At 44.9% G+C, this 15993-nt stretch overlaps 1 protein-coding gene across 2 annotated transcripts; it reads right to left on the reverse strand.

Moving 5' to 3' along the window:
• Positions 1 to 466: 466 nt before the first annotated feature.
• On the reverse strand, positions 467 to 15992 carry camk1da (calcium/calmodulin-dependent protein kinase 1Da). Of its 2 annotated transcripts, none has more exons than XM_088366356.1 (15): positions 15740 to 15992; positions 15344 to 15412; positions 15190 to 15230; positions 14940 to 15003; positions 14629 to 14733; positions 8201 to 8332; positions 7492 to 7566; positions 6604 to 6742; positions 6257 to 6383; positions 5068 to 5143; positions 4176 to 4288; positions 4034 to 4112; positions 3856 to 3943; positions 3587 to 3791; positions 467 to 3516 (listed from the first exon to the last, which is right to left on the reverse strand). In XM_088366356.1, the coding sequence occupies exons 5-15, from the start codon at positions 14724 to 14726 to the stop codon at positions 3398 to 3400; spliced, it is 1251 nt and encodes a 416-aa protein (XP_088222482.1). In that variant the 5' UTR covers positions 14727 to 14733; positions 14940 to 15003; positions 15190 to 15230; positions 15344 to 15412; positions 15740 to 15992; the 3' UTR covers positions 467 to 3397. The 2 variants fall into 2 exon arrangements, with proteins under 2 accessions (XP_088222482.1, XP_088222483.1); XM_088366357.1 differs by having other exon boundaries at positions 15340 to 15412.
• Between the last annotated feature and the right edge of the window lies 1 nt (position 15993).

Genomic DNA, 15993 nt, shown 5'->3' on the forward strand with positions numbered 1-15993 from the left:
TTTTTCCACGTTTAACCTGCAGGGATAGAAAAAAAAGGAATATTTACAGGGATTTGGAAATCATTCAGAGACATATCAAGCTATCGGAAGCATCGTAACAATTGTGGATTAGGTTGGGATGATGGAGAAAACATGTGGCGGAAGGTCCGATTTTTTTTTTTTTTTTTTTTGCAGCATCTGCAAACAATGTGTTTGCCGGCTTCTGATGCAGAATTCCAACTGGAGCCAAGAAAGGTAACAATTGCCTGGAGAGTTTGCGGCATCTGTCTTTTGTCTGCTCAACATCTGTTTTACACCAAATACCTTAGATGCTCTATTCGGCCTTATTGCCACATGCACGGAATCTAAACCCTGCTGGTGGGCGGGGAGGGAGGGGGGGGGGGGGGGGAGAGAAGAAACACAATTAGAACAATATCAAAAAGGAAACAAGTGTGATGAAAAGGAAGATGAAAAAACCCCCAGATGCTTTAGTGATCATTCAGGATTTATTCCAGGAGACAAAGAAGAACAAAAGAGAATCCAGCCTGTGTCGTCATGGTAACTGATATGTGCACATGATTGTCGAAGGCATCCGATATACAAGCCCGGTGGACACGCAAAGTCAGAAGCATCAAGATGCCGGGGCGTCGTTGAGCGTGAGTGACGCTGGCGTGCCAGATGGGCGAGGACCAAGACAAAGAAGACGGGGAGACACTTGGTCACCATGACAAGCACTGCAGAGAGACTTTCAGTCCTACAAACAATCGTCGAGGCCCTAATTGAGACCCAGATTGAGTTAAGTGAAATATTTCTTTTATTTTGAATATTTTGTTTGATCTGTTGAGGCAAACATTATTTAATTAAAATTAATATATTTATGGCCACAAATATAAATAAATAAAAATAAATGAATTTGTCTGTAGAACTGAAACTCTATTCTGTGACAAAATGTTGGACATCGGTGCCAGAATCGTTTTTTTTTTTTTTTAACACAACACAGATACGATACTGTTGTCATATGAGAGCCACTTGAATTCCATAACAGTGTGTTTCAGAGTTGTCACAGCTTTGGATTTCTTCATTTAGAATGGCAAAAAACGCAAGCCTGAGATCAATAAATGTTGTTCACTGACACTGAACTGGTACTGGAACACGAAACATTCGACTCCACTGTCAAAAGTCAAAACTCTTAACAAGGACTTTAGTCCCGCCCCCCCTGCCCCATCCGAACATTCCAAAGACAATACAATCAAAACACGCAATCGCTCATCCACGAACTCAAGCCAGCACATCAAAACATTCGTAAATGATCATTTATATTCACAATTTATATACAGAAGCATTTTAAACATTGCATTCAAAAGCAAAGACATACCAGCTCATGAAGCCTCTGCCCGTAGCACATCACATTCATCAAAATTCAATCTCTTTTTTGTGAAATTACCGATAATGGTCGGGAAATCATTTCTTTCCTATAGAAAAAAGCAGACGTGAATTTCAGGGATTGAAGAGCAGGCTCTTTCTTTCCTGTATAACATTCCAATTCATCTACTTTTCAGGATTTCCTCCCCCCCTCCCCTCCCTGAAAAGAAAAAAAACAGAATTTTGAAAATGCATAGCAATCCATCTCCATATGTACAGCATACAGGTTCATCACAAATAATCAGATTCAGCCCTTATGTAAAAACTTTTTTTTTTCTTCAATAATCACGCTTAGTTTCCTCTGAGAAAAAATATGGAGCTCTAAAAAACGTTTGTTTTAGGGGTAATAACCGACTACTTTGACACATTCACGTTTGAATTCAAAACAAAAGACAGTTCACTAAGACAACATGCATCGAAAGACCCGCTAAAATAAACGGACAAGACGAAGCCGGTTCAATTTCGGGGATTGTGGGAAGATTACAGGTTGTCCTCCATGCAGTGGCTTTAAATAACATATGCATAAATACTTACAATCATGGCAATCAAGAGCTCACAAATCACCGCCATCCAAAAACTAGACCCACGAAAGGAGACAAAACACGTCACAAATCTCCAGGTGGATCGTCGCGTTCAGACATCCGGCGGCGGCACTCTTGGGAGAGGAAATAAACACACTCCAAAAAAAAAAAAAAAAAGATGGCAAATAACGATCATATCAAATCATATAAAATCCATCAAAGCATCATCGCTTTCCTGTCGAAATCTGCCGAGCCCCGTGTGAATTCCCGTCATATTCTTCGCTCTGGTCTTTGGCTACATATTCTCGATCAAGTACGGGAAGCGTGGAGCAGTCACTGCGGCGGGAACACTTTTGATTGGCTAATAAGTATTTGAAAATAGCCAATTAAAAATGTCGACTCCACATTAGCAGTTCCACGCTAGCGTAATAAAGGGATAGCATCGAATGACAATCTGATATATTGCGCCGCTCTGCTTTTGCTGCAAAGGCCATTATCGCCAGTCAAAAAAAAAAAAAAAAAAATTGCCGCAATCATGTGTATGTGCAACTTTTTACATAGCAATGCTAAAGTGAAATTCCGTACGGCTGCAGTTTTCCCTGAGCGAGACGGCGCGCGGCGACATCATGGCTTCGATCGACGGTGGCGAGGAACAGAGGGCGGGGCCGTTCTCAAATTGGGGCACAAACCGATAGTAAACGAGACATAAGTATCGGGACACCTCGAAGTAATGGAAATGGATTATCGAGGTGTCCCAATACTTTTGTCCATGTAGTGTACAACATTCGTCAAATCATTTGAAAGTACAATGTTCGATACAATCTCTTCTTGGTGTCAAATCTGTGTCGGTTATCCGGCCCCTCGCCGCGTAAAATAGATAAAAGCGCTAACTCGTATTTTCTTCTCGCAACAGTCATAAGTTACTTTTAAAGCACTTCTCGAAGCACAAAGACACAAAGAAGGACGAGCCACAAAGAAAGATCTTAAAGGTGCTATGTGTGGCATTTTGAAAATGAACAAAACACTTTCCGAGAGCGGAGATGAGCGAGTGTGGGGGAACTCCATTTTGGGAGAAGCGTTTGGACTCCAAAGCTGCTAATTAGCATGAGGTAGTGGCCACCCATCGTCTTGATAATGATCTTTTGAATTTCCTAGCAAATTTGACAAGGATGGCCTTTCGAAAAAAAAGCACACATACCACCTTTAAGTGAAGATAGAAAAACATTCCAGTTGCCAACAGTTTGAAAGAAAAGAACCAAACGTACATGGAATTCCATTGGTGAAGAGGAGATGAGATTCACATGTGACTCGGCGCCAGGCAGCTCATTTGGGGGGGGTGATGCTGCGTGCTTACAAGGTCCTCTGCTCACCTCGGAGCAGGGCGAGGAACCAGCTGAGGGGGAGTAGGAGGACACCGGCATTCCTTCATCTCACAGCGCCGTGGCCTCCCAGCTGGTCCCCCGCGTCACCTGGCGTCACTTGGTCTCGGCGAGCACGGGGGCGGGCACCGCCGACGGGTGGCTCAGCTCGGCCCCCGCCGCGGGGGAAGCTGCCGCCGAGGCCAGGCTGCAGGGAGTGGCTGGCGTAGCGACACCTGGGGGAGGAGCCAAGACGAAAAAAAAATTGAATTTAATTTTATTAAGTACAAAAAGTTCAATACTCACATTCCTTTCGCGGCGTCGCTACGTTGTCAAAAGTCTGGCTGGCGGCCGAGCCGGCGGCGGCGGGCCCGTTGCGGTCCGCCTGACTCGTACCCGGCTTCGGCCCGGGTCTGGCGGGGGGGTTGGAAGCGTCCACGCTGCTCCCCATGCTGCTACCCAGCTGCAGTCGCCTCATATGGCGAACCACCACGGTGGCGTTGAACGCTTGCTGGAGAGACCAGAGAAAGAGTGAGCCGTTTCGGTAAACAACCGGCGAAGGAATAATCTCTTACCCTCCATTTGCTCTTGGCAAAGTTTTTCCTAATTTGCCGGCTGACGGATTCGTGGATGTTCTTGCAGAGTGCCGTGTCCCCGGCGATCCTGGCACACGAGCGGATACTTTGTTAGCACTCATGACTCAATCAATACGGTTATTGATTAGATGTCTTGATGTCAGCCTGTGTCGCTCACCAGGGATGTCGGAGAGCCTGTTCGCAGGTGAACCGCTTGGCTGGATCTTTCTCCATCAGGTTGCTAATGAAATCCTTGGCTGGAAAAGATCAGGATGGAATCAGTGTGAAGAAGAAGCAGAGAAGATTGAAGAGAGGCTCACCGGAGTCGGATATGTCGTCCCAGTAGGGCGCGTCGAACTCGTAGTCGGCTTTGAGGATTTGTTCGAAGAGCTTGGAGTCGTTCTCGTCGTAAAATGGAGGATAGCCGCACAACCTGTGGATGGGAGAACTTCATTTCAACTCGACGCCAATCAAGTTAAGTGGACCCGTTTGATTCATTTAATTGCAAGCGATTCTCTCATCATTTTTTTTTTCTTCTTCACAGAGCTCCTTTTGGAGTGATTTCAAGCTGACATGAGATTGGGAGTGTTGAAGACAAACAGCCTCAATCTTCCACCGTAATTAATGCCGAGCCAACAAAACATCATCTGCACGTCGTTACGAAAGTTCTGGAAGGATTTTCCTTAAGACTCATTAAAATGCCGTTCCCCATCGATACACACTCGCGGGAAAAATCGTTCGAAGGAACCAGGAGGCCTGCTGTGATCCCTCCTCCAAATCGGCCTGAAGAACTTTTTGTTGATCTGCTTCCACCTAATTCTGGGCTCACCTAGAATTCCCAGGTGGTTCGCATGGCTGATTACCTGATGTGATCTTTCCACCTGAGCAGCAGCTAAAAGCTAACAAGGTCGAAATCGCCAGACTAATTGTGCTAGCGGGGAGCCGCTGGTTGGCTCGCAAGCACGCGCAAATCTCCGTGTGTTCTTTGATTCCCATCTCTCACACTTTATCGTCTTCTGACCTTTGAACCCTAGTCAGGTGGAAAATACACAACAGTGTGTGTGAGTTGCAGCAAAAGCAGAACCATTTATTTCCATATAAGGGCATCGTGCATCTGCTTCGGATGATGGCGGCTAGCAACAGGATCATCATCACCGCACCCCGCCACTCAACACCAATTAATAATCACGAGCGATCGAGAAAATGACTTACAGAATATAGGCGATGACTCCGATGGACCAGCAATCCACTGCCTTGCTGTACGGCTTCTGGGCGAGAACTTCTGGTGCTGCAACAGACAGATGGAATGAGTAAGCTTTTGGCGCTTCAAGCTTCTTAATTGCTGATAAGTCCCTTTTACGGGCACTTTGTGGTTGTTTATGTAGCATAAAAAGCTTAAGGGTGATAAAGTTGTTGATTTTTTTTTTATGTGAAAAAGCAGCTGTTTTAAAAGGCCGCAGACTAATGTTGAGAAAGGAGGTGTGCGGATTTTTTTTTGTGGAGTAACATGGTGGAACAGGAGGAAGGAAGACATTTTATCTACAAATGTGGGTCAAAAAACATTGTGTGCTGAACGAGAAAGTATTTGTTTATAGTTCCACCATGAGTCATTGTGATGTTGTCTGCTGCTTTTGCTCGATTCCAACATGTGAGGTCATCATGTCTGGTTTCTCGATTTTACTATGCAAGATTAGCACCAGGTTTATGTACTCGATACAAATTAGCTACATTTAAATCCTCTAATGATACCAAACTATGTTAAATAAGGGGACTTAGTAGGGATCCTTGTGGTGTTCCAGTGGAGAACATTTAAAGCAGATTCTTCTCAACGCTTGAGGGCATTCTAAATTGAGCATTGAGGACCTCATTTGCACAGTAATGAGATGAGATTGTGTTACTGGAAGAAACGGGATGGTCAAAACATTAGCTTGGCAATGAGGCAAATATTTTGCACTTTGCTCTTTATCATTAAGATCTGACTTGGTGGGTTTACGGTTTATTGACTGTTGCATTATAGTTACGAAGGAAACTTCTGCAAGGAGGCCAAAGAAGGCTTGATGGAAACAAGACTAGAAAAAAAAAAATGAAGCATGTGTCTGACCATTTAAAGTCAAATGTATTTTTTTTTTTGCTGACATGGGATGAAAGCCCAAATCATAAACGATTTAAAGTGAGGGTGAGTTGTCTGTGTACGCAATATTATAAAGTGAAATAAAATTTTTGAAAAACGATGTCTGCTCAAGACAAGTTGAGCAATCGCTTGTTTGTGCTGATGTGTGTTGAACATCTGTGTCTTCTCACAACAGATGCAAACACAAATAAAACTTTATTCATGTCTGAGTTTTAGTCCAAAACAAAAGTGGATCATAAATTTGGAAATCTGTGAATCCACGTGACCTACCGACATATCCCGGTGTGCCACAAGCAGTTGACATGACATTGCCGCTCCCCTCCATCTTGGAAAGCCCAAAGTCGCTGATCATGATTTTGGAACAATCGTGGGGATTAAAATACAACAAGTTCTCCGGCTGTAGCAAAATAAAAAAAGACACAACAAAAAGGTATAGATGAAACAACTGTTTGTTTTCGTTTTTTACAAAGTAAAAATAAATTCACAGATGGATAAGGGTATTAGAGACGCATCTGGTGAGCTTAAGCTTTGTGCGACGACTAATCAGGCAGCACGCACCGCTCTGACCTCTGAGCACTGACATTATTCCAGCGCTGGGAAAAAAAAAAAAAATTTACTTTCAGGTCTCGATGCACGATGCCCATGTTGTGCAGGTAGTTGACAGCATCCAGGACTTGTCGGATGAGCGTGCTGGCATCTTTTTCTGTGTAGAAGCCTTTTTCGACGATTCTGTCAAAGAGCTCGCCGCCGGACACCCTGCCCGAATCAAATGTGTATTAAAGTTTGCCCTTTAACTAAACAGGCCCAAATTTCACACTGAGTAGTGTGCAGGCACGTAGCTCCCCCTGCTGGACGAATCAATAAAAGTGAAAAATCAAATCAATTTGAGTCTTGATGGAAAAGTAGTTAGCATTGCTACGTTTACTTTAGCGTCAGCAACTTCCCCCAGCTAAAATTTGTCAATTTTTTTTCCACGAGAAAAATATCTGTAGTTTCTCCGCCCTCATCGATTTTCATAGCGGCATGGAGTGATTGCCTTCCCCGCGGCGGCGCTGCTTACATAAGGGGGAGCGGGGAACAAAGCAAACGTTGTCACGCCGCATTGATCTGCCGCGCTAGCTGCCGCTCGTCGTGAAGACATTATTCCCGAGTGAATTTCAAAACAAATTAGGCCGGCGTGGTGAAACAGTGCTTCGACTTCAGACGGTGTTCAATTTACATTTTTACAAATGAACTGTAAAGTATTTCCATCAGCGTTTGAGGAAAACAGTTTTCTCTCCGTCTGACATAAATGCTTTATGCTTCCACGGTCGAGCGCAGCCTGCGGCGCGAAAAGCCAGAACAGATAAAATCGAGACTAACTCGATTTTATTTATTTATTATTTGCTGCTTGAGCAGAGACGTGGCGCTGAACGATATAAACATGTTTACATTTTGGTCAGTTAGTCAAAAGCGGTTGTGATGTTACCTTTGACCTTCTGAACATTTCTCAAAAAGCGACTCACAGTTGCATAATGAGATAGAGGTGGTCCGGACTCTCGTAGATGTCCTCCAGCGCCACGATATTTTCATGCTTGATCCTGTAAAGAAAAAAGTTAAACGTGTTAGTCCACAGCTGGGTCCTTAAACCGCTTCGGTAGAAATCCTTTTGCCTCGCTGACATCATCATCCCCCCCCCCCCCTATTTAAGCCTGTCACTTCTTTTTTTTTTTTTCCATGGTTACAACAAAGGGGAGAAGTCTCTGCACATGCATTATCCTAATACCTCACACACAAATGATTGAGTGTGGGCGTGTGGGTTAATCGTGGCTCGCTTTGGTAGCGGCGGTAAATCCCCAACGGCTTGAGCCCACTCAGGCATTCCCAGGTGAGTATCGAAGAGCCGCTATGAGTGCATAAGCGGCGATAAAGTAGAGTGCCGTGATGTGACTCATTCATTCACTCACGCGCGTCGATAATATACGCGAGTGTATTTAAGGACGAAGGCGGCAAACAGAGCTGGCGGAAGAGCCGATTTCATTCATTCTCTTTTAGAGATGTGAATGAGGAACAGGATTGTTTGAAAAATGTGAATGAATACGGTTTGGAGTCGATTGATTTGATCGTGGCTGATGGGAGGGGCTTGTCATGCATGGCAAAGAGATGCATCGTTGCCCCAGTAACCACCAATAAGATGGCTAACGCCGCCGTGTGTGTGTGTGTGGAGCTGCTCACTTTGTCAGAACGGCGATCTCGTTCTCGATGCTGCTCTCTTTCCCCTTGAGAGCTTTTTTTGGGATGCACTTCATCGCAAACATCCGACCCGTCAGCTTCTCCTGGGCCAGGACCACTTCGGAAAAGGCGCCTCTGCAAAAAGTGTCAATTCAGATTTTGTTGTGCAGGAATGAAAATAGTCATTGTAGGTCATAATAGTATCCATATTGTTAAATTAATAACAAAAAATGATTTTTTTTTTTTTGTAGAGCACGTGAATCTAATTTGGTCTACCGAAAATGTCGCCGCGGTTAGCGCCGAGATCGAGAGCCAGCTCTCAAAACTTCGTCAACTAAGCCCGAGGAATAAAGTGAGTGGAACGGCTTCTAACGGAGGAAATTAGCATTTTAATTACTGATTGACTGGAGGCATTCTTCCACCGACTATCCATGACACAAACATTGAAGGCAAATGAAGTGAAATGCAAATTCGGCCATGTCTTCACGCGTGTTCTGGGAAGTGTGCGGCGTATCACAAAAACAAGCGGTGTCATGAATGAAGATGAGCCCATCGTCAGATCATTTGCCTTTAGCGTCACCAATTTGCCGCTGTGCTGAACATCTTCCCATCCTTCAATATTCAACGTCCTTTCACAGTAAAAAAAGAAGATAGAGCGCCAAGGAGGATTAAAAGCATCGCAACAGCGCTAACGCAAGCTAGCTAATTTAACACAATTTATCACCGCTAGTTAGAAGATAATTGTAGCACTCCCTCAAGTAATTAAAGGACACGCTTTCAAACGCTTTGATTGGCAAACATAATAAACCGATAACAGATAAGGGAGTAGATCTATTGATCAGCTTGATTGTAACTAAAAAAGCTTCATTCATTGTCATTCGGGTGTGACGATACACAGAAGGTTTCCTGCTCGATTTCCCTTTCTGTGTTTTTCTCACCTTCACCTCCTCTTCTCACCTCACGCTCTCCACCGTGACAAGTGATCATGCTACCGGTTGCCCCTGGTAATGGGGCCTAAGACCCCGGGAACGTCCGTCACGCGTACACGCACGCACCTGCCCGCACCGATAATGGTTGTTGTGGTTGTCGGTGACGTCAAATGCGGACAAAACAAGTGCGTGGGTTGTAGCGTTTCGCACTTGAGGTCGCTCGTATGTTTCAGACATGAGCCCACGCGGAAGCGAGCATCTATAGCCACAAAGGGGACATACACACAAAGACAATTGTGTATTTAAAACAACCCATGAGAAACTTTCATTCCCCCAAAACCAATATCACTGCCGCACTGAGAAGACAGACGAGAGGCTGAGTCTCTAATACAGTAATGTAAATGTTGTATATTTGTCTGTAAAGGATAAGAGGGCGATGTCACCATCTGTAGAAATACTCATGAATATAATTTGCCCTGGAGTGATGCAAACGCTCATTGAATAAAATGTCAAGCTCAGTGAAATGAGGGAAAAAGGTCAGGAGAGAGATAGAGAGGGAGGAAGGACGCACTTAAAATGTAAATGCCGCACAGCTGTAAAGCATGAACTCGGATATTATACACACATCTATAAAATAAGCTTTATTTGATGTAATAAAAGAATTTAAAGGGAGGGAGGGGGGTGATTGATTAAACTAGACGAGCTGCTACAACATCTGGAAAGCCGGCTCGTGCACTTCACCACATTTCCTCCTCTACGAACCTGTGTAATTGTGTCGGGGGTGTGTGTGCTTCTCAAACGAGCTCGCTCACGAGGGAGGAAGGAAGGGACTCAAAAAGAAGGACAAGGTGACAGTGACACGTTTAACACGGAAACTGACAGCAGCCATCGGCGCTTGTCATTTTCAAAAAGACGAATTCCCCTGAAAAGGTGCGATCGTCATACTCTTACGGAAATGGATGCTGGATCGTTTGTCCAAATAATTTTAAAAATATATATATATTATAAATATAAATTATTTACGATAATTAGATAGATATAATTATTAATGCTATAATAAATCTAAATGAATTATTTTATGATGGTGGAGGTTTGACACGATTATCATTAAAAGGTATTACTTGAGAACACACAAATGCGCCATGCTAGGAGGAATAATGTCATCCCTGTAAATCTGCTCTTGCCGTATAAATAATTAACGGTGTAATCAACGAGGTGGCATTTGTCTTTGAATGCAGACACGCCAAGGCCCGATAATGACAGGGCGCTGGCGGAGATAACGCCCGACCGACGTCACTGGCGTGAGCGCACGTGTTCTTTTGATTTCAATGCCAAGCGCAAATCGTTGTCTGGTTTTTGTTCCCTTGTCCCCCCCCCTTCACGTGAGATTACGTTGGCGGAAAAGGGCGCCGGTTTGGTCCTTTCATGTAAGTGATGCCATCAAAGGATGCAACAATTTCTCATCGGTTCTTATGACTCGACCACAATTTAGTAGATCCAGAACCCTTTCAAGGGTTTGTGTTCGGGGGTCTCACCCGATTGTCATGGAGGAAAAAAATCTGCTGAATCACTATGGCAACAAGAGGGATCGACATGATGACTGTAGATTCTAATCCAGCGGCGATAGAGGTTAAAAAGAAGACAGTATATAAATGTAAAAATATGGAGAGGGAAAGAGAGTTAACAGCGTGTCTTTTCCGCCTTTTCGGTGCACTTAAATAGCACTGTTGCCACGGCAGCAATTAAGAGCCAATTATAGTCTGTATCTTCACTGTGGCTCCGATGAGTGGGGATGAAGATGGCAGAACGCGCCCGAAAGGAAATGCCTGCACAAAACAAAAAATCTGCAAAATTGGCAGAGAGTCGCTCTCGAAGTGCGTAATCGCTGCCATGGCCCATATGGGGCGGGCCAGAACGGGCTGGACTCTTAGCGGCAGATGGAAGGTGCATGCTGGGGGGACAAAATTAAACATTAACGGGAAAAACAAGGAGCGCGCACGCGTGCTGGCGGAATGACGTGGAGGAATCGATGGATTGGACGCAAACAAGAAAAAGCACAAGATATATTGAGAGCCAATTACCCCCCCCCCTCCCGTTAGAGAAAAGCAACCAATCGGATCACGGCGCAGCTCAGCGTTTCATTGATGAAAAAGGAAACCGACTGGATGAACGTATGACGGCGCTCAATGTCTTCCTTTTCACAAGTACCTAATGGATGAATTCGCCATGGCAACAAGCCGGACCGCCGCAGGATATGAGGAGGCTTCCCTTCGGTTTACATTTTTCATCATAAGGCCAATTTAAAATGGAGTACAATGAGGAAGCAGACGTCACGCTCGCCGATGACATTCAGAGAATAAACTGTCAAAAGATTGCTCAATGTTGGCACAGGGTTCCCCGGGAGTAATAACACACCGAGTCAATCTTTCCCGACCTTATAAATCTTCACGATTGACAGCCGGGAAATTGGCACGAGTCAAAACATGCGTTTCACAAGTGTGTCGTACTTCGGGGCTAAGCGTGTGTGTGTTTGTGTCTATTTACAATATGTGAGAGTGCTCGGAAACGTATATTAAAAAAAAAAAAATCCCTGATCATTCATAATTGACTGGGAAACACCAGATGAGGTGTTACCATAGCAACTGCCAATATTTGGACATATATTGCTATGAGTATTGCATTACACAAAGCAAGACTTTCCTTTTTTTTTTTTTTAATTTAATTTTGCCGCTTGTAATATGACTGCTCGGGGCTTCACGGGGAAATTCCGCATTCATATCGGTAGTTGTTTTGTGCTCACGAGAGAGCGAAAGCAGGCATGTCGCAGCATGTCGACTTACTGATAGCAACCGCACGATTACACTCCTTTGGAGCACGGAATGAACTTAACGGAGAAGGAAAAGCAATCTAACTTCCTCCCTGCGAGCGACAAAATAGGTTGGATTGGCGTACAACAAGCGGTCCCGGGTTCTGATTTCCCTCAAGAACAATAGATAGCATCAAGATGGGGTTGCGCAACATCACTGAAACCAAATCTTCCAGTCAAAGAGGGAAAAATAAAAAATAAAAAAAGGGTCGCTCTAACATCTTGCTTGCCTCAGCTGCACACAGCACTTCAGTTGGAAATGAAATAGTGCCTGATGACTACATGGGTGAAAAATGAATTTATTCCAAAACTTCCTTCCTGGAGCTTTTTCGGCTCAGATGGCAAACGCAAAGTGTTCTTAAATGACCTTTTCCGTGTGTCGCCTGGCGCACACGTTTGTCAGCCAGCTTTTAGCTTGAAGGCCATTACGAGCTGGATGCGAGGCTTAAAATAGTGCGACGATCCGATAATGGACTATAGTTTATGCTCATTAATACGCACGTGTCAATCTGCGAAGCGAGACTCCCGGCAAAATAGTAATCGTACCTTCGCATGGAGTGAGCTCGGAGCAACTGGTAAATTATGCAACTTGGAAAATGGTTGAATTTAGAGCAGTTAGGGAGGCGTTGCGCAATATATGAAGCGAGAACTATATTGTGGAATGGGGGGGGGGGGTGCTCTGGAGTCCCAGAAAGTGAGGCAGCAGCAGGGAATTAGAGCAGCAATTAAGGGCAGGGTGCTCTGGGTGACACGGCAACATTCCCACAACGCATCAGCGCTAGCGCTAACCACACCAGTGCGTCGGCGTCACACATTTTGTCTTTCTGGGGGGCCTCTTGGTTTCACTTTCTTTATCATGAGCTGACACTTGGCTGCGATTGTTACTTTTATTTTTTTTTAGAACCGGTGTCCTCCTCTCACTGCTAAACGATGCGGGTGAGACACACAAAAAAAAAAAAACCAAGAAGCTAAGTGTTGAATTATTGAGGAGTGAACGACAGCGGCATGAGGGTAAGGTGACATATTACAAAGAAGACGAAGGTAATTTCGTCAAGGCAAGAGCTTCGGATGCTCGAGCTCTAAGTCGAAAAACAAAATGGCCGCTTACCACTCGGTACTCGATGCTAACACTCGGCCCATTTGAATTTCCTTCTGTCGTCTAGCTCTACCTTGACACGGAAATAAAAACATTGAAGCTGGACGACAAATAATTCCACGGCGGAATTCATGGGAGCTGCACATAGGCAGTGATTATGCCAAGGGCAGTGTGACCCAGAGAGGCGAGTCAAGCGTGATGGGATAGATGGACGACATCACATCCTGTCTGCTTTAATTTACAGGAAATGCCCATCGAAGAAAGCTCCCGCACTAGCTAGCGGACCAAATGAATTTGTCACCCCGCCGCATTTGGGACAACATCTCATTTCTGCCGCTCATCAAAAATCACTCCTCCGTGACTGCTTGTAGGCCACCCAGTTCTTGCCTTCAGATTAGTTAATGTGTGGCTATTGCGAAACCGGGCTCGGTTCTACTCCGAGCAACAGCTGAGGTCAAACCTTACGACACAACCAGCCCAAATGTTTGTATTCAGGTTGAAGGCCCTCTAAATCCCGACCTGGTTAATCCCAATCTACATCCGTCCCATGTGTTCGTGACACCCCCCCACTGCTCCTCCAGGCTGCCGTCCAAACCAGTCGCAGGAGAAAAAAAAAAACAGCAGACTGCGACTAGCTGTCAGGATTATGGGGAGCCTGGGGGCAGGAAAAAGGAGGCAGAGGAAGAAGAGAAGGCGAGAAACATCCCTCTCAAGACACGAGCGTGTCAATTCAAGCGGGAAAAAAAAAAAAATGTGCAAGTGCGACGACAAAACTGTCACTGGTGCTGAGAGAGCGCTTTTCTTCAATCTGTTAAAAGCTTGCTGTTGTCAACAAGAATCCCTCCCTCCCTCGGGAAATAGTGAGGAGATCACTTTGGAACAGGAGGTCACAGCCATATATGAAAAAAACAAAATGGCCCAATACGAAGCTTCTGTTCCAGATATTGTGGTCCTGGAAAACTCCTTAACGCTAATGTTAGCGGCACCGTTAGCTTCGCTTTATGAGCCTTGCTCACGGGAGGAGTCAATAGGACAGCGAGTTGCAAACTTTGTCGAGGAACGGAACAACCAATTACATCCTTTTACATATTTTGGGTAATAATCTGGATACGTATATATAATATTAAACTGAATCCTACTCGAACTGTCAAACCGCCTATAATCATATCTGTTGCTCATCCTCCATTAATAATAATGATAATAATAATATAAAGTGGTTATAATCATAAGAACAATACAACAACATATTAAGATCCTAGTCATGTAGTTCCACTCCTATGATTTGCATAATCTATACTGTAAATATGTATTATTATTATAATGAGATCAACGGGGGAAAAAATAAACTGACTTGGAAAAGTGAGAGTAATTAATGAGCCCTGTTAAGCTTCCGTAACGGCAGCCCATTATCCCAAATGAGAATATTTGACGGTCCGGTGCTGATCAAGTCTAAAATGATGTCACCGCAAAGTCACTTTGTTTGCACACTAGCACGGATGCTCAAGGAACGTCAAGGGCGGTGGAAGTTGTTCCTACTCACGTCCCGAGGACTTCCTTCAGATCAAACATCTTCTTGATGTCGTCGACCTGCTTCTTCCACGTCTCCCCCCCGCTGGTGTCTCCGTTCTCCCGAGCCATGGCGTTGCTCAAGGTGGGGTGGGGGGGAGGAGGGATGCAAGGGGAAAAAAAAAAGGAATTATTGTAAACGACAAAAAGGCGAGCCTTGTGAGTTTTGTGAGAGCTGAACCCGGTAGCGAGAGCTTAGCTGCGGCAGGACCATGTGAGTCCTCCAGCAGGTTGCCGTGTACCCTGCTCGTCTCGTCGCCCTCCCCCTTTCCATCGCTCTCTCACCTCCTCCTCTTCTTTCTCCCTCAGCTGTCAAGTTTCCTGATGTTTTTCTACTTCCTGTCGCAGCCTTTAAAAATAAAAGCATGATGAGGATTTAGAATTTTTAGCCTGACTGGCACTAATTACATTTGGTTAACTAAAAAAAAAAGTTTGGGGACTTTTTGACTGCCGCATAAAAAACCACATTTATGGCTTTTGTATTTGATGGAAAATTGGTGTCATTGACCTTATTCTGGCAATTTCCTGTATTTACCTCGGCTTCTCTGTCAAACTTGACACGAGAAATGCTGTCACCTGGAGATTAATTGAGAAGCTATCAGTGCCTTTCCAGTTTAAGCAATGCAGCATAATATTACAGCCAACAATACCCCCAACCCCCCAATTTAGGTCACTATAGTCCCACCTACATTACTTCATTGCAGAGGGAGCATTTGATCCTCACATTCAGTCGGGACAGCTGTAGAGGTCATCTCAGGCTGCAGGACGACAACAACCCACACTGGCCTTAATACTTGCATGGACACAGGCAGTGAAGAACGGGAGGGGGGAGGGGTTGAGGAGGCGCAGTCCTGGCTGCTCATGAGTATTCTGACTGCAAAGCACTGCAGCCCTTTCTCAGCTGTAGCCAAGGAAAACACGGCTGGCTCCTCACCCCCTCCCCTCCCGCTCGCCCTTTGGACTGAGTCAGCAAATTGTGCCCTGCTGGCATTGTAAACCTTTATTAACTGTACGATGCTTTTGGAGTCCCATCTTGACTGTATTCAAAGATGACCATCAAAATAAAATCGAGTAAAAGGACTCACCCTTGAAGACTACTGGAGGTGTTTCATGGTGATACAGTTGATTTCAGCAATATCTACCATATTGTATGAATGGGTCAAAGCAGGACGCTGCGGCCGTATGTCGGCCTGCATCCCATAATGATGATAAACCTGCAGTATTTTCCACACGCGGGGCCCTTTAACTAGAACTCCCAGCTCGCCAGCTTTTTCTACACTCCTGTAATTGCTATTTCAATCCAGCTGAGGGGGGGTGGAAGTGGGTTGGGGTGGGGTGC

This window comes from Syngnathus floridae, chromosome 22 (assembly GCF_059516105.1).
Source record: "Syngnathus floridae isolate MCC-2025c chromosome 22, RoL_Sflo_1.0, whole genome shotgun sequence".
NCBI classification, from domain to species: Eukaryota; Metazoa; Chordata; class Actinopteri; order Syngnathiformes; family Syngnathidae; genus Syngnathus; species Syngnathus floridae.